The following is a 17,595-nucleotide window of genomic DNA, read 5'->3' on the forward strand; positions in this document are numbered from 1 at the left end:
TGACCATTAGAACAATGGAAAATAAAATTTGAACCAAGTATAAAATTGAACTACAACATATACCTTCACTTTTCCGCCTTCCCGGTAGTCTGTCCAAGTTGTCCCATCTGTGGATAGCTGTAATGTGTAGTTCTTCACCCACTGATCTGCTTGAGAATTCCCTTGTGTGGACACAGCACAGATGATATGAAGAGTCTGTAGATCAATCTGTAGATATGGGTTAGTGTCACTTGTTCCTGCACACCATGATGATCCTGATGCGTAATTCAGTCGACCATTCTTTCCTGGTGTGCTAGCACTTTGTACAGAAGAAGCAGTTACTTCATCGTCAGAAATGGCGCCATTTTTCATTCCAAGATCTAGATCAATGCAATCAGCTGAGGAGAGAGAAAGGTAGAATACTAACACGTGTTAATTTTCAAGAGATATTTTTTACCGTCATTATCATCATTATTCTTACTATAGGCGTTAAAGTTTCTTAGAGGTAACCTCAACCCTTTATAAAAAAAATGCTTAAACTGTTTCAATGTTCCAAATGTACTTCTCAACATATCTGCCAAAAAAAACAAAAATTGCCTTACCAAGCAATCTGATTTTTTTTTGTTTATCGTTTTCCAAAAAGGGTCTGCAAAATCTGCGAGCCAGCGAGCCGTGCGAGCCACGTTTTCGAATATTTTTTTTTCTTTGATTGGTCCAAGGTCTGGGAGGTCGTCAATCATTTCGCGCCCGACTATCACTAACCTCCGCCCGCCATCTTGAAAGCGGAGATGACTCTGGGGACGAGTGTAAACGGTACAACCTTCCTCCCAGGGCACTCTTTCTTTCCATGGTGCTTAAAATTGAAATATTCCCAGAAAAAATCCTAATCTCGCTTCGGTTGCCAGAACTATTGCTGGTGCGTCAAAATGTGAAAAAAGCTCTGAACATCTGTACGTCTCACATTAACTGATTATCTTTCGTTCAACAGCCTACATCGGAGTCTTCGCAGTCCGCTTATAAAAGGTACCATAGTTCTGAGACTGCTCTTGTTCGAGTGCATAATGACATTCTCCGATCTGTCGACAATGGGGAAGGTGTTATATTAGTTTTGCTTGATCTGTCCGCAGCTTTTGACACTGTGAATCATTAATTGCTTTTATCGGCGTTTGTCTACATGCTATGGACTTTGTGGATCGGTCCTTAACTGGTTTACCTCTTATTTGACCAATCGCACTCAGTTCGTGGATATTAATGGCACTTTCTCAACGATACGTCATCTCGGCGTTGGGGTGCCTCAAGGCTCGGTCTTAGGCCCGTTACTTTATCTTTTATACACTTCTCCTGTTGCGGATATTATTCGCCGTCATAATCTTAACTTTCACTTTTACGCCGATGATTCACAACTATTTTTATCTTTTAAAGGTGCTGATCGATTGTTTGATTCTAAGCTGCAGCTCGAGGCTTGTATTAATGACATTTTCCGGTGGATGGTTTTCAATGAATTGAAACTTAATCAAGACAAGACTGAATTATTGGTTATTCATTCCAGTTATCGTTCCTGTCCGTCGCTGTCCTGTCTCCGTGTTGGGGATGTTGATGTTGCTCCAATGAAAGCCGCTTCCCAATCTTGGCGTTGTCTTCGATGATACTATGTCTTTTAAATCACATATTTCTGATGTTTGCAAGTCTTCCTTTTCTCACCTTAGGAATATTTTCGAGAATTAGAAAGTATTTGACCCGCAAAACCACTGAAATGGTTGTTCATGCTTTTGTTACCTCTGAACTTGACTATTGTAACTCTCTACTCTATGGACTTCCTCAGTTCCTTATTGCTAAATTACAATCTGTTCAGAACTCTGCTGTGCGTCTACTTTGTATGACTAGGAAGTTCGATCATATTACTCCGACTTGAATTGATCTGCATTGGCTTCCCATTAGTCATCGTATTGCTTTTAAGATTCTTCTTTTAGTTTATAAATCTCTTAATGGTAAGGCCCCGTCGTATTTGTCTGATCTTTTAACTTATCGTAGGAGCTGTTATTCTTTGCGATCTGTTGGTAATGGCGACCTTTTAGAGCTATCTTCAAAACTGCGAACTTATGGAGGTCGATCGTTTGCAGTATATGCTCCTAGATTGTGGAACTCTTTGCCTCTTTCAATACGTAGGAGTTCTTCTGTTGACATTTTTAAAGGCGTTTTGAAAACTTATCTTTTTAAAATGTTTGTTAGTGAATGTTTGTAAATGTAGTTTGTTTATAATTTATTTCATTTGTTGTAAAGCGCCACGGGCAATTTATTGGAGTTGTGCGCTATAGAAATACTCTTTATTATTATTATCGTTATTATTATTATTATTACTATTACGTCGTGCCAAGTCTTGCGTCATAGTAATGGCCGTCCTGAGTTGGACGAACGTTTTTCTTCGTTCCATATTTTTGTTATTTTAGAGAATATTTTATCTATTCAAATTGCTCATGATCCACAAAAGATAAAAACAATGACTTCAGTAAAAAAATTTTCTGAGGAAAACGTACGGCTACACCCCCTTCCCCTACTCGAATGGGTTGTTGAGTGGTAATCAATTGACTCCTGTCATTCATTAAAATCCACGTGGAATAAATGAATGAATGAAAAATTTATTCAAGTGTCAATGTATTTAGGTTTACAGGTGTAAAAACTAATTGGGAACAGTACTTAGTTACTTAACCTGAAGAAGTTTAAAAATAAATTTATTAGTTATTTACACATTTAGAGTAAAATTTCAGATGTAAAACTGGAGAGTTATTTACATACTAATAATACTTTTAGATGGCTAAAAATTATACAGAATGATAAAATCTTATTTTATGAGCAGATTTCACAGTCCACACAGGTGTCTTTTAACAATTCGGTCAGGTTTCGTTTCTTTATGCTTTGTCTAAAATCGTTAAAAGATGTTTTCTCCCGATCACTGACGCTGAACTTCCTCCATATGTACGGTCCGAAGTAACGAAGTGAGTGTTTGCCGTAACAGGACGTTCTGACCCGCGGGATATGCAGAAATGCCACACAATGTCGCAGTACGTCAGATGCGGTAAAATAGCAGATTTGTAGAGTTGAAGTTTGGCTGAGTAGGGTATAAGGTATAAGGAAAATCTTTCAAGAGAAAAGAGAACAGTACTTCCATGGCAACTCCGTGTACTGGCGTCAAGAATGGTGGGTAAATCGTGTCATTTTAAAAGCTTCGCTCTTTAGTGAATCAGAGTTATCTTGTTCCGTTGCTCTTGTTCTTTTCCTCATGCGAATATAAATGTAACAAATAAAAATTCTTAACATTTTTACTGTGGCTCGCATGGCTCGTATGGCTCGCTGGCTCGCAGATTTATAACACTCTTCCAAAGAAAGGTCCGATAGGCTTTCGCATGGCCACCATCTTGAATAGCACGCAAGGCACTCGGCTGATGACGTGTAATCGATGGTACGTTCTTACTCGGTGCATTCGCGGGGTGATGCTATTATTGTTGTCGCGCGAAGAAAATTTTTAGTGACTATATCACAGATCTTCCCCATCAGTTGAAGCCATAAACACCATGAGGTGTGCGAAAGGCGGTCGACATTTTCAGAATTAGAACCTGACGCTTCCCCATATTCTTCATCTTCTTCTTCACTTTCCTGTCTCTTCGCTTGAAGAGTACTCTGGCCCCACTATATAGAGCATCAATAAGCAATATAGCATCAATAATTAGTTCTTATTAACCGAGCTCTAGGTCTGTATGGGAGAATCTTGACCGAGGTCGCCAGTACAGGCCGAACTCAGTGAGGTCTGTACCAGCGACCGAGGTCAAGATTCTCCCATACGGACCGACCTAGCTCGGTTAATAAGATGTCTCTTATATGTCTGTGTCTTATATGCCAATTCTTTATACCCTTTGTGCCTTTCTTTTTTTCTAGACCGGTCCAGATGCAAGTCTAGATGGGAAAATCTAGATCGCTTTCAGTATTGATTTCAGCCAATCAAATTCGTGAATTCGGTAGTTCCCAGTCCTTGTGAGACACAGCCATATGGTAAGAGTGAAACACTACGTCGCGAATGCACCGGGCAGCCATTACACGTCATCAGCCCAGAGTACTCTGCGCATCATTCAAGATGGCGGCCGCTGGAAACATGAAGTGGCGGTAAGACCTAGCTTGACTACGAGTAGCCTTTCGGCTGAGTCCGTCACCGGAGTCAAAAAAATTTAGAAAAAAAATTGTCGGACTGCGGAAAACTCTTAGAGTTACGCCGATGTGCCGCGGGAGCTCTCCTGCAGTTTATAAAAAGTGGAGGCTCTCCTTAAGACAATTTTCAATATTGTTAATCAATCAGATTCCAACGAGTATCATGGTTTCTTCACGTCAAAGTTTCTACCACGTAAGATGCCTTAATTGCCTACCTTTTCTTAACGTCACCTTTAACAGGATTATCGCAACAACTTTAAGGAATTTTTTCTGCCTAAATATGAGTTTATATTTCTTTGTATTGATTCTGATGCGACGAAGAAAACTGAAAACCTCCAATTGCCAAGTGAAGTGTCAGGGTGACTCAATGAAAAATAGAAAAACACAGAAGTAGAAGCTTCCTCGATAGATCGCTTCTCTAAAGCATTTGTGCTGACACAAATATCGGAGTTTTGATCAGATCGTTCCGGAATATGGTCACAATTAAGAAGTCATATCGTTTCAACTCTAAAATTACGGACCTTCTTGCTCAAAATGAGGACGGATCTTGCTTTATCAGAGGCCATATGAGTGTGATATTTAACATCACGTGCATTAAAATGATCGAAAAAGTAATCTACTCGCAGTTGTAACGTGTTTCCGGGCGATGAAAAATGCAATACTTGCCCGATGCTGTGTCTAGAAATCGAAATAAGCAATAGTATACGTACATTCTCCAGCAGTAATTGTTGTGTGACCTGTTTATTTTACTTCTATTAAATGAAACGAAACAGAGAACACGCGAGTGGAGTACACGTAAAGATAAGTGCTTCATTGATAACTTTAACGTGTGTGACGAATGAAACCTTCAGTGGAGCAATATGAGTTCGTAGTGGCACAATGTGACGATGTTTTGGAACAATGTGACCGAAACTCGGAAAAATTGAAGTGGAACGAAATGACCACGGAGCGGACTAACCGGATACCTCTTCAGAACTTGGACCGTACATCTATCTGAACACAAGAATCTTTCATTTAAAAAAATACTGAAACTGAAATATTATTGTCCTTCAATTTGATATCTGAAACTTTTTAGGTGGAAAATGATATAACTAATTTTTCACAAAGTTACTAAGCACTACTTTAAAAAAAATAATAATGATAGTATGATATCTTCATACTACGGTCAGGGATATTGGTCACCTTGTTTATTCAAGAGCTAAATCATCGTGCTTCTTTACCTGGTCCATTGATTGAGAAGCAACACTGTGTTCTCGGAGCAAGCAAGCGCTTATTCGCCCGCTTACATTACTGAGGAATCGCCTTAAAGTCGCTTTTTGCGGACACTTTACCATTCCAGATAACACAGGCCATTTACTTTACATTAATTAAATAAATAGTGTTCCCTAGTTCTGCTTTGTCTAGCGTGCTTTATCATAAGATTAACTGCTTTCTTAGCTTTTTGGGTTCAACTACCGATGATGATTCCGCTGCTTCCACTTCCCATTAAATGCGATATTAAGCTTTGAAGCCTAGAAATTTGCTTCATTAATTCAAACTATCTGATCTTATTGCCTGTAAACGTTAACATGTTTATGTACTCACTGGAGGCTGGGGGAAGAAGAAGAATGAAGAAAGCAAGCAAGAGATAAATCTTGATATGGAGATCTGACATGCTGGGGTGTCGTCGGGTCAGCTGTCGTGGAACGTTGCATGAGCTACTGGCGTTACTCGCGTTTTAAGGGTTAGAAAAAGTGAAAGAAGGTGGTTATCATGCTTGCTGATTCGTTATAATATCTGCATAACCACGTCTGAGGGCTCAGATTTCCTACACAGTACTTCAGGCTCTAACGCACAAGAAATTTCTTTTAGAGGATTATGGACGGTGTCTTGGCTGTGAAAAAGAAAAAAATACTCGCGATGATGAACCCTATTTCGTTTTTCGTCCACTAATGGTTTATTTTTGATTGACCTGTGAATTATAAATCGAGAAATAAATGATTTTCTGAACAGAATGGATCCATTTTCACGCTTTATTTCGACTAAAATAAGCCAATCAGGAAATCTAGAAAAATTGCCTGTATAAAGAAGTGATCAATTTGGATTAAGATTTTTTAATCGAAAGGCTGATAGAGGACATATTAAGAGTCTGTAAATGTAATCTGTATTTGCGTGATTCAAATGTGTTTGGACGCTGTTTTTGATGCAAGGTCAGCTTCGTAGTAGATAAGAGGTGGGAGGAATGATAGAAAACAACTGGTCAGAAATGAATCTGTCTCATGGACTCAGTTCATCAGTGTCCTATTCCGCAAACCAAAGATTCTGATAAATTAATCTCACTGGTAAGGGTAAAAATTTAATTCCCCATTTCTAATTCGTTGCACATGAAATTCTTCAGTTCTGCAGTCTTTTTTCAAACAGATTTCCATTGACTTACTAATAAGCCCCCAAAAAGAAGAAAAAGATAGTGGCTTGAAGGAGAGAGAGACAAGCTTAATTTTTCCAGTTACTCGGATGAAACTTATTGACGAGGTCATTGGCTAACGCGTGGGATAAAGAAGGGTGAGACACGTATAGAGTTAACACGCTGCAACGCGTGTAATTATATCTCTCTCCGCTGGATATTTCGGAAAAGTGGACAAGAATAGCTGCCTCGTGGATTGTTCATTGGTAACTCATTTTAACCCCATTATTATTAGTAATAGTTGTCACTAAAACTGCCCCTAGCCTTTTATAAAATTCGTCCCAAATTTAACTTAAAACCTCTTTTTTGAGTTTATACGAAGCATCATCGTTGGACAATCGGTGATACCGGAAAGAAAAGGTACATTTGGATCATATTTGGGAGTTGAAGTGTCAACAAGCATATTTATTAAAAAAGCGCAGATTGAAGGGACAGGTTAAAGTTGATGTGACGCTGAATGACGAGCAGAAGGGAAAACAAATTTAAAAAAACCTTGCGGAAAACAGAGGTAAAACATTATTTCCCTTACTTGGCGCTTAAAATGATGGTCTCTGATCACTGTGGGCTAGCCTTTTAGTCTCTAAAAGTGACTAACATCTGATTTCCTCTTGCGGTAACACCTCGCAATCAAAAATTAAGCTCACGAGAATAAAGGAAATGATAACTAATTCAAGTATTACTTGATTGCTCAGCAAATCTTTCTTTGTCAGCACCTTAGTGTAACCCAGAAAACAATATGGAGTGTGCTAACTAAACTTAGAGTGTAGAGGGTTAAATAAAACAGCAGTTATATTTTCCTACATTGGTAAATACAATCATCCCTTTTTTCTTATTGTTAAACATTTTCATTCGTTGTACTATGTTCGTACAAAGTTCTTGGGTTTCATATCATTCAAGTGAAAACGTTTTCCCTTGAAATATTTCCACAGCCACGTTAACATTTCAATTATAATTTATGTTTAAACGCTAAAAATACTCCGTTATGGTTGTAAAATAGTTTATTGTTTACTAGTCGATGCCGAGCTTTTTCAAACGAATACAAGGGAATGTGACAAACCGATTGAATTAATTAGGTTGCATCGCTTTATTTACTAAACTTAACTACTTTGATAACCTGTAAAAATTATTATTAAAAAAAAAAAACTGAAAGGATAATTTGCGTTGACTACATAGAAGCGATGAACTGCTTAAAATTTGGCTAACCTCAACTAGGAACAGGCTTTAATAATAAAAGCGAACAGGACATAAAATGATGGTCTCTGATCACTGTGGGCTAGCCTTTTAGCCCCTAAAAGTGACTAATATCTGATTTGTTCTTACGGCATCACCTCACAATTAAAAAGTAAGCTCATGAGATTAAGAAAAATGATCACTAACTCAAGTAGCACTTGATTTCTAGGCAAATCTTTCTTTGTCAGCACCTTAGTGTAACCCAGGAAACAATATGGATTAAGAAAAATGATCACTAACTCAAGTAGCACTTGATTTCTAGGCAAATCTTTCTTTGTCAGCACCTTAGTGTAACCCAGGAAACAATATGGAATGTGCTAACTAAACTTAGGGTGTAGAGGGTTAAATAAAGCTGCCATATTTTCCTACATTGGTAAATACAATCATCTCTTTTTTCTTATAAGTTAAACATTTTCATTCTTTGTAATATGTTCATGCAAAGTTCTTTGGTTTCATATCGTTGAAGTGAAAACGTTTTCCGTTGAAATACTACCACAGACACGTTAACATTTCAATTCTAATTTACTTTTAAACGTTAAAAATATTCCGTTAGGGTTGTAAAATAGTCTATTGTTTATTAGTCGATGCCGAGCTTTTTCAAAAGCAATCCTTTTGAAAGCATGCAAGGGAATGCGACAAAACCATTGAATTAATTAGGTTCCATCGCTTTATTTACTAAACTTAACTACTTTGATAACCTGTAAAAATTATTATTAAAAAAAAAAAAACTGAAAGGATAATTTGCGTTGACTACATAGAAGCGATGAACTGCTTAAAATTTGGCTAACCTCAACTAGGAACAGGCTTTAATAATAAAAGCGAACAGGACATACTTTTAAGAATATTTCATAAATCCTGGTGATTTAATTACTGCTATACCTATGGCATAAAAATTATCATTTCAAATTGAGAAAAAATCAACATGTGTGGTGAAGTAACAGCGGTACAACACTACAATGAACTTCATGTGGATTCACTTAACTAACACCACGGATCGCCTTAATTAGGGATGGTCCACACATTTTTCCAAGTGGAGGACATTTCACTCCATATTCTCATAAACTAATCCCTTGTCATTCGAGCGTCCTTCTAAAAACTCCATATTGTAGTAATCTGGAGTCACTCGTCTGTCCTGCAATGACTGGTATTCAGGTGGTTCACGTGACTGGCCGTCAGAGGGCCTGGGTTGTAGTTCCATATAAACACCAGGCTCTGACACTTGACAAACACCAGTGTGGACTTGAGGGGTACCACTGTCTACTATGCTTGTTCTTTTGTTAGACTCAGCTTGTCTTAATCGCCATATCAGTGTACCATTTAAAACAAGACAGAGAAAAACAATGAAAGAAAGAGTGATGACAGCAGCAAGGAGGACTTGGCTTTCAGCTGTAAATCAAAATGACACAATTTTAAGCACTTTTGCAAGACTTTGTCCCTCACACTCAAGCAATGAAAATGGACTTATTTTCCAGAACGTTAAAACATCATGATCACCCATGTTACCCAGAGACAGAAAAGACCACTCACATTGTTTCAAGAGACTTTTTTTAATCCTCCACCAATATTATAAAAACATTTCTTTCCAATGATCGCCCTTTACATACAAATTTTCGAATTGATCAAAAAGTCACCTAGCTCAAAGGTCGTCAGCCTCTTCCTCCCTACCACTGAGATATCAATAATACTTACAGTTTTCTCCTTTTGTCTCTTGAGTTATACACTGTGGCCCTGCATGTTGAAAGGAAAAGATAATAGTTGCAAAAGTCTGCGATTGAATATTGATAGGGGATGAGACCTAAACATTAAGGACAACTTATTATGTCCACTTGACCAACGCTATCGCAAATGTTTATATGTGCCATACAGCTGAATTTCGACGAAACACGTGTTTGCTGTTCATTAATTAAATTAGACGATTTTTAGTCACGGTGAAAATGAAATGATATACAATAAGAACAAGGAAGTTACTGTAACTGTGTTGTACAATATGCAAAGTAAGCTGGTGGATGTGGTACATCAGGATTCTTCGGGAAACATTAACCCTAGAAGCGAATTTGTTAGATATTTTCCTACCCATGCAACCAAAGTAGAGAACTTCAACTGTTCAAACTATTAATTTACCAACCGAAGGTCCTTAATCACTCATAGTAATTATTTTCGCTTTTGAAAAGAAAGGCTTCTAAGTATCAAGTGACAATTGAATCGCTTACCTGGTTTAATAGAAATCATGGCGATTTTGCTGACTTCTCCCTCTAAAATTTGCTGAGAAACATACCCAAAAAGTAACTAATACTTCTTTTGACTCCCTGATATTAGGAAAAAACATCTAGTCCTGACAAACAATCAGTGACATCATGGTTTCCCCAGAAAATATTATCTACTTTTATAACATAATGAAAATAGTATGCATTTCTGACTGGTTAATTCAGTCTCCATGCAGATACAGATCCGGGTTCTAAAACGTGATAAAGCCTCTTTGAATGTTACAATGCCTTCGGCTCGTGATTTATAAGCTTTCCTCGGCGTGTTCTCCCAACATCCTGGGTGGCTTTCTGTTATAGAGCCCGAAAAAATGTGTTCTATTGCTTTAATCCAGTCTAACGTTTGGATTACTTATCTTATTTTGAAGAAAGTAAAATATACTTACACTGTTGTGATTGGTTAGGGCTCTTTGGTAGACAATGTAGCTTTCTCCTCTTGTCAGTTCTTTGTTAAAAAAGGCTCCATATGACTTCCCGTCACCAACCTTAAATTTCCAAGACTTATCGTGCACAGGATTATTTTTAATTTCCGCAGCAACGTAAAATGGATAAAAAGTGTCGTTGTTTCTATTCAAATCTTTCAGCTTTAAATGAAAGTCTCTGGAAAGCTCTTGATAACAATCACAGACTTTCAGAACAATCACCTGATAAGCACTAAAATATTGAATAAGAAAGAAATTCTTATCAGTGAAACTATGACAATCGTTCCATCGTCTTCTAAGAGTTATGGACATGAAAAGCTTTTGACTTAGAGCTAGGGTTCAAACAAGAGAGTCTACATGTATACTGTGTTAAGTTCCTTCACATTTTCTTGAAAGTCGTAAAGCTTACTCATCAAAAATAACTATTACTTCATTTATTGACCATTACCTGTTTGCAGAATAATCTATTGTATGATAGGGAGAGGTTATTTTCAATCACTTTTGGGAGCGAAAGCGTTCAACAATATGACACTTACTCTTTCTCGTCGTTTAGAGTTAAGTTCATAAACCGACATGGGTACCATTAGTATACAAAAAAATTTAGAGTGAGTGGAATACAAATAGAAGCCGCTCACGTAATACTGCACCTAGTAATTCTATATCACATTCTATTCTATAGTCACCTTATTGGACCATTTCTTTGTTCTACAGGCCAGAGATCGATTTCGACCGATAACTCGGAGACTTCCGCATTGGTCCACTGAATTAGAAATGGAGCCATTGGAGCTGCGAAGGAAAATTGTGTAATTTGTGAGTAAAATTCGCACAATTTTACCAGAAAGTAAGATTGTATCTATTCGTAATGTAGCTTTAGACTGTAAAATACTCAATAAAACCATGTACCAATTGAGCTGACAGGAATAACATGGTACTTGTCAACGTTCATATGGGCCAAAGCCGGACTACAGTCGCTTAATAAATTTCTCATAAACCAGGGATTGTTCGGGGATAATGTTCATATATATTTAGGCAGATTGTTCTTGACGATATTCCAACAATTCGGCCCTAACACTTATATTAATGAAATGATATGTTCAATATCATACTTCTGTTTGGTTTATAATCCTTTTTTCTTACTCGCCATTTTTGTTTCCATGTTAAAGTTGTGAAAGGATTCCTTGTCTCTACATTCAGAGGCTATTCATGGTCTGATTTTACGAGACGCAATCAAAAAGGACTCTTCAATTTTGAAAACTATTAAGCTCTTTTAAGTACTGATACGTCTGCCTACCATGCTAATTCAAAGAAAGATACTGTGAACTCCAATTGCATGTGCCAGGTAAATTCCGACTCTGAAATGATTTCACCAGATATCCAAGGCACTGGAAATATTATCTATGTGTTTTAAAGGATTTTTCTATGTTTTAAAGGAGTACGTCTCGTACAATGATACTGAAATTCTAACCGACTTTAGAATAGAAAATGTCTACCTGTCATCTCTGTTTCCACCCTATTGGGAAATCCTTTGGATACTCCGAGTCCACATACAGAGCTTACAATAATCTGAAACTTGTAGATAGAACCCGGAACTAAACCTTTCATAGTGTAGGAAGTGGAACTACCCACATCTTGAAAACCTTCCTCTCGAAAACTCTCATTGTAAGGCTTTGTTCCGAGATACTTCACCTTATTAAACAAAAAATTTTGTCAAATAAAGCACCATCGAAATAATTAATGAAGAGAGAAGATATTCTAATGTTGAGAGGAAAAAGAGAAAAAAGCTAACAGTTTTGCTAAACCGTTTTCTCCTTAGGAGCGATTAGGGCCTCATGTCTCCAAACAGCGTCACCTCTGAATCAAGCATTAAGGTCAGAAGGATGAAGAAAATGATCACCAACTGAAGAAGCTCTTGATTATTAGAAAAAGTGAGTACCATAGGAAACGTAAAGAGATGCAAACTGATGTTAAGATGAAAGGGATTAAGAGAAAAGCAATGCAAATACAAAGCAACCTTACCGATCAGCCCCGAAGAAATAACAAAACCTATTTCCTTGAACTATCAAGGATTCATTGAAAAATATTGAACAAATAATAAATAAATAAACCCTAATTTGGTTTATTTTCCTCTAATAGTTACTGAATTCATCAGATTAGTGTAGAAAAATGTACTCTAATAACCGCAGAGGCAAATATAGCTTTTAATCAAGAGGGTATCGCGCTTCATACATTCCTCATACAACACACCTAGTCGGAATATTTCGGACAATATCGACGAGAACCTTCCCAAACAAGTGAAAATGTGCGAAATGCAGACTTTCGTGTTCTCGATTTGACGTCACATTACCCGCTAGAACCATTCCTCTTTAAACTCGGTCGTGAGCCAAGATGGCGGCCGATTTTCCGTATTTTGACTGGGCACAGAAAATTAAAGATTTGAGCAAATAAAAAATTTTTTGCATAGAAATACTCCAAAAAATACGCTTAGTTTGTTGAGCGAAAAAAATTTTTGGGTTTAGGTGCACTTTAAATACAACACAAAGTTCAAAAAAATAAATCGTTCAGCTTACTCTATAGCTGATGCCTCCTTTCGGAGTAAGCTCAGGCTCTTTCCATTCTAGTCTCACTTGCGTTGTTCCAACGTTTGAAGCACTCAACCCCCATGGTGTTCCTGGGTCTTTGAGAAAAATTAAAGTGGTTGAGTATTGAAGAAAATATGACGCTCCTAATAAGAAAGCGAAGTAAAAGCGATTCTTGGTAAAGATATTACGATATTACATTCTTCAGTTTCCAAATCTTATCGCCAAAAATATTTTCCGAAACTTGTTAACTTCTCGTGCAATCGGAATGTGACTGATGTGACTTCAGTGTTTCTAAAGTAGGTGTGCAGGACTGCATGGATCATGTTAGTTACATGTTTTTACCTAAAGTTTATGCTTTCGTTGGTTCCATGCATATGTGATATTATCATATATTCTTATTTTCCAAAGTGTATAATGTGATTTTGATTTTACTTCAATGAATCTAAGAGCGCTATTTTGATGTATATCATATTGTAGCGTTAGGCGATTGTTCATGGGTAACCCCCTAAGTAGCTATTGTAAGTCACGTGACGTATGGCGCAATAACCATGTGCTCGGTTGAGTTCAGAAGAAAATGAGATATCTCAGGTTGGCATATTAAAAGTTTCACACCGCGTTTTATAGTGAAATTGTGGTGTTACAATATTTATTTACCTGCTGTTCTCGGTAGTTCTACAGGTGGACCATATGGACCGGGTCCTACTTTGGTATAAGCTCGAACAGACACTTGGTATTGCGAACAAAGCAATAATCCACTCAATAAAATGAATGTATTTGTTGTATTAACTGTTTTGCTGGTCAGAGAAGCTCTTTTAAGTCGTGTTCCCCGAGACAACAATTCTTCTTTGACGTTATACAGAATGATGTCGCCATTGCTCAGTTCTCTTGATAGAAGTGGCCATGAAATGTTAAAGGTGGTCCTGTTCACCTCAGCAGGTAACACATTAGCTGGGCCACCCCTTGGTTCTAAGAGAAAAAAATTCAGTCAAAAGTTAAAAATCGTGTCCTAGGAAGTTTATAGGGTCTAAGCATGTTGTTACCAACCTGTGTTAATTTTCTTCGTCCATAATCACCCTCGTTCATCTTAGTTCATTCCAATAAATTTTTTTAATCTTATATACCCAACTTCTGTTTTGTGGTTTTATCAAAATTTCATTTAATTATTTCACCACACCAAAACAGACTGAAATAAATGTACCGGTAATGTGAATCTTAATTTTCAGGAACATCGATAAAATACGGAAAACAGAGTTTTGCACTTACTATATTCTGGGACATCAACAGTTAAAGAGGCATTTTTTCCAGGATGTAATGTCTCAGCTCTGACCTCAAACCAATAGGTGATGCCACCCAACACATCAACTGTGTGACTAAACACATCTGGTCCAAATCTCTGATGGTGAACGTTATGTGGATCTTCACTGTGGCGGTAAAACACAGTGTAGCTCCTAATAATTCCATTTGATAGTGAAGGTGATGTCCAGGATAAAGTTATCATTGGTCCCTGCGACTCAGTTGGTGTTTTAAGGGTATGATTGAAGGAAGGAGGAGGACCGGGTGCTAAAAAAGAAGTTATAATTAAAAAAACCTTAAGAAATTAATAAAGTGCTGTAGGAATTGCACTTAACTTTGTTAATTATGTAAAACAATAATTACCTTTAAGGTAAAGAAATTCCCATAGGGTGCTAATGAAATTAGTGTCTTACCACCAAAAGTTGTTTCTACGCCTTTCACAGAACTCTTTGGTCCATCACCAACAGATGTGAAGGCTAAAACTTGAAACTCATAATCTGTATGAGATTGTAGCCCAGTGACGGATGTGGACCGAATTGCTGCATCCTGGATGAGTAGCTCGACCGTTGAGTCCACGCCACCATTTGTATCTCTGTAAAACAGTTTATATCCTCTGATAATTCCATGTCTGGACTCTTTGGGTGGTAACTGCCACGAAGCTAAAACACTGGTAAAATTGCTGGCTGCCACAGTTAAGCCACTAGGAGGTTGTGAAGGGACTAATATTAAGATATAACATTGTTAAATGGAATTTAACATAGTTAACGACTAGGAGCTGATCTGTCAGTAGCGTTTTTGCAGGCGTGCTGTTAGCGTACTGGTCATTTGTTGGCATTTGCACAGCGTTCGTTTGTGTTCTGTAGCATTTGCGGCTGAACCATGTGTTGTTGGAGAGACCTGGGGCCGTATCATCAGTGTATGCATTGTTTTCCCTTCAGCTTGCATTGTTTTTATCGTTCTACAACATGGTGCTATTGTCCTTAAGGATAACTTCTCAGCAGCACCTCCCTCCCATCCCCAATGCTAGGTCCCTTGTCCAGGTGTTTATTACTGGTAATTTATTTATTCAGTTGAGCAATCAAGCTCTAGTGTGACAAGTGGCTGTAGGGGGACTTTGGGCTGGGGTCTCATGGCTGGGTTGCGGGTTGGGCAGGCCAGCCAGTTCTTAAATGCCGTGGGTGCGACTGTGGTTGTGGCCCCCTGGCCCCTTGGGCACCTAAACTAAGGTAGGTGTTAGCTGTTATTATCGTTACAAAAACAGCAGTGTTCTAAAACAAGTTTAAAATTTCAGACATACATTGTAAGAAATCCAAACGCAGTGTCACTCACTATAACCTTTATAGAGCACATGCATGTTATACACTTTTACACCTTTGTTTGCCACAGTGAGTATAATCCATAAACTTACAAAAATAATAATTCAATGTCAATATCTGAAAACTACCCACCCACCCATTCCTCCCCCAACCCAAAAACAGCAGGCTGATAGCATTTAAGTTAGGGTTAATAGTGAGTTAGGGGAGGGTAGGTTGGTTGCTCAGATACTGACATTGATATAAAATAAGAAACACGAAAGCATTTTGCTTAACAATTTCAGAACACAAAAAGTGGTGACAAGGATAGAGTGAAAAAAAAAACTGATCTTCTGGACAGGGTTGTTCAAAGGTGGGTTAAGATAACCCAGGGTTAGTGTAAAATTTGATTTCAGATTTGAAAGCGAGCTTTGAAAGAAAATGTAGTTTAATTCCACTTGTCTAAAATTAGATGACTGAATGAGTCTGAAAAGTATTGGAAATTTTTTCCCAAAACGGCTCCTGAACAGAAAAATATAGAAACCTGGATTAAAATTTAACCCTGGATTAGTGCTAATCGGCCTTCGAACAACTGGGCCCTGCTGACTAAGTTATACAGGGAAATTTGATGATCAGACTTTAGGGATTAACAATCTTTTTATATTTTGTCAGGATTGCAGCATAAATGCAAAATCAAACATAAAATTATTGCCCCTTCATTCCAACCCAACTTCACAATGATAGGGCTTCAAGAACAAACCAAGAGTGGATTAGTATAATTGCTACAATGAAGTTTCTTACCATCTTCCATTGTTCTTTCCACCACAACAGAACTCTTTGGTCCATCACCATGAGATGTAAAAGCCAGCACTTGAAATTCATATTCTGTGTACTTCTCCAGACCAGTAATACTTCCAGAAAAGGTGATTCCACTATTGATAGTTGACACAGTCATTGACCCCATAAACCCTTTCTTTTTGTAGGATAGTTTAAATCCTGTAATGCTTCCATGTCTGGAATATGCAAGAGGTAACTGCCAGGATGCTGAAATACTTGTAGAGGAGCTTGCAGATAAAGTCAAGTTACTGGGTGCTTGTGAGGGCACTGAAATTAAGACAGAATGATAATTGAATAATAGCAATGATATTAATGATGATCAAAACAATAAATAATAAAATAAATACATAATATTAGTAACAAAGCTATTAATTTATATTCTTCATTTTTACTGCTTAAAAATAAATTGTTATGGTCTCAATGATCATTTAAACCAGCCCCAGCTTCACACTAAGATTCTCTTACAGTTAGTGAAAAGTCTTGTATTGTTATAGAAGCATTAATTTATAGCTCTTTAAAAGGAACTGTTGGGAGCAAGAGAACAGAATGTAATCTCAAAACTGATTTAAACATATCAACTTCCAATTTGTAGACCCCTTCAGATCAGACTGCTACCACCACCATTTGACATGGATATAATACAGATCCACCCCCATAATAAGGAGTCATAGGTTAAGGCCATTTGTAGAAAATAGCACTTCTTAATTGTGCCTACCAGATTTTTGCCTACGGAGAGTGTTCGCCTTACTGTAATACAATGTATTACAGTAAGGCTAAGTAATAAATTAACCATTATGCCGCAGCCTTAAAATTGCAGAGGGTAAAAATTTGTTGACATCAAATAAAAATATTTTACCTTTAGATATAAGTACTCCATACACTTCTACTCTCAAAGCTTTCTTTCTCTTAAAGTTTACAGGCTGGAAACGGATGAACCTTGCCCTCATATCTTTGAGGTTATGTTTGACAATGTCATGTCTTCCAGAATTGCCACTGAAAATCTAAAACAAATATATCAGCTGACAATTTAACTGTGATCAATTCTATTGTTGATGGCATGGC

At 37.5% G+C, this 17,595-nt stretch overlaps 1 protein-coding gene across 9 annotated transcripts in view; it reads right to left on the reverse strand.

The window, feature by feature from the left end:
• Positions 1-17,595, reverse strand: part of LOC111344822 (receptor-type tyrosine-protein phosphatase delta) — a 50,760-nt gene that overhangs the window by 16,528 nt on the left and 16,637 nt on the right. For 3 of the 9 annotated variants that reach the window (XM_088737398.1, XM_088737405.1, XM_088737406.1), the window contains 12 exons: positions 17,390-17,534; positions 16,498-16,800; positions 14,818-15,123; positions 14,375-14,671; positions 13,766-14,077; positions 13,100-13,254; positions 12,023-12,218; positions 11,216-11,318; positions 10,497-10,764; positions 10,060-10,111; positions 9,539-9,577; positions 7,600-9,235 (listed from right to left, as the gene is read on the reverse strand). In XM_088737398.1, the coding sequence (XP_088593524.1) occupies positions 8,892-9,235; positions 9,539-9,577; positions 10,060-10,111; positions 10,497-10,764; positions 11,216-11,318; positions 12,023-12,218; positions 13,100-13,254; positions 13,766-14,077; positions 14,375-14,671; positions 14,818-15,123; positions 16,498-16,800; positions 17,390-17,534 (2,520 nt within the window). In that variant the 3' untranslated portion in view covers positions 7,600-8,891. Of the gene's footprint in view, positions 1-63; positions 378-581; positions 713-7,599; positions 9,236-9,538; positions 9,578-10,059; positions 10,112-10,496; positions 10,765-11,215; positions 11,319-12,022; positions 12,219-13,099; positions 13,255-13,765; positions 14,078-14,374; positions 14,672-14,817; positions 15,124-16,497; positions 16,801-17,389; positions 17,535-17,595 lie in introns of those variants that run through there. The other 6 variants (XM_022952082.2, XM_088737402.1, XM_088737401.1 and 3 more) reach the window with 6 other exon arrangements.

Source organism: Stylophora pistillata, chromosome 11 (genome assembly GCF_964205215.1).
Source record: "Stylophora pistillata chromosome 11, jaStyPist1.2, whole genome shotgun sequence".
In the NCBI taxonomy this organism is placed as follows: Eukaryota; Metazoa; Cnidaria; class Anthozoa; order Scleractinia; family Pocilloporidae; genus Stylophora; species Stylophora pistillata.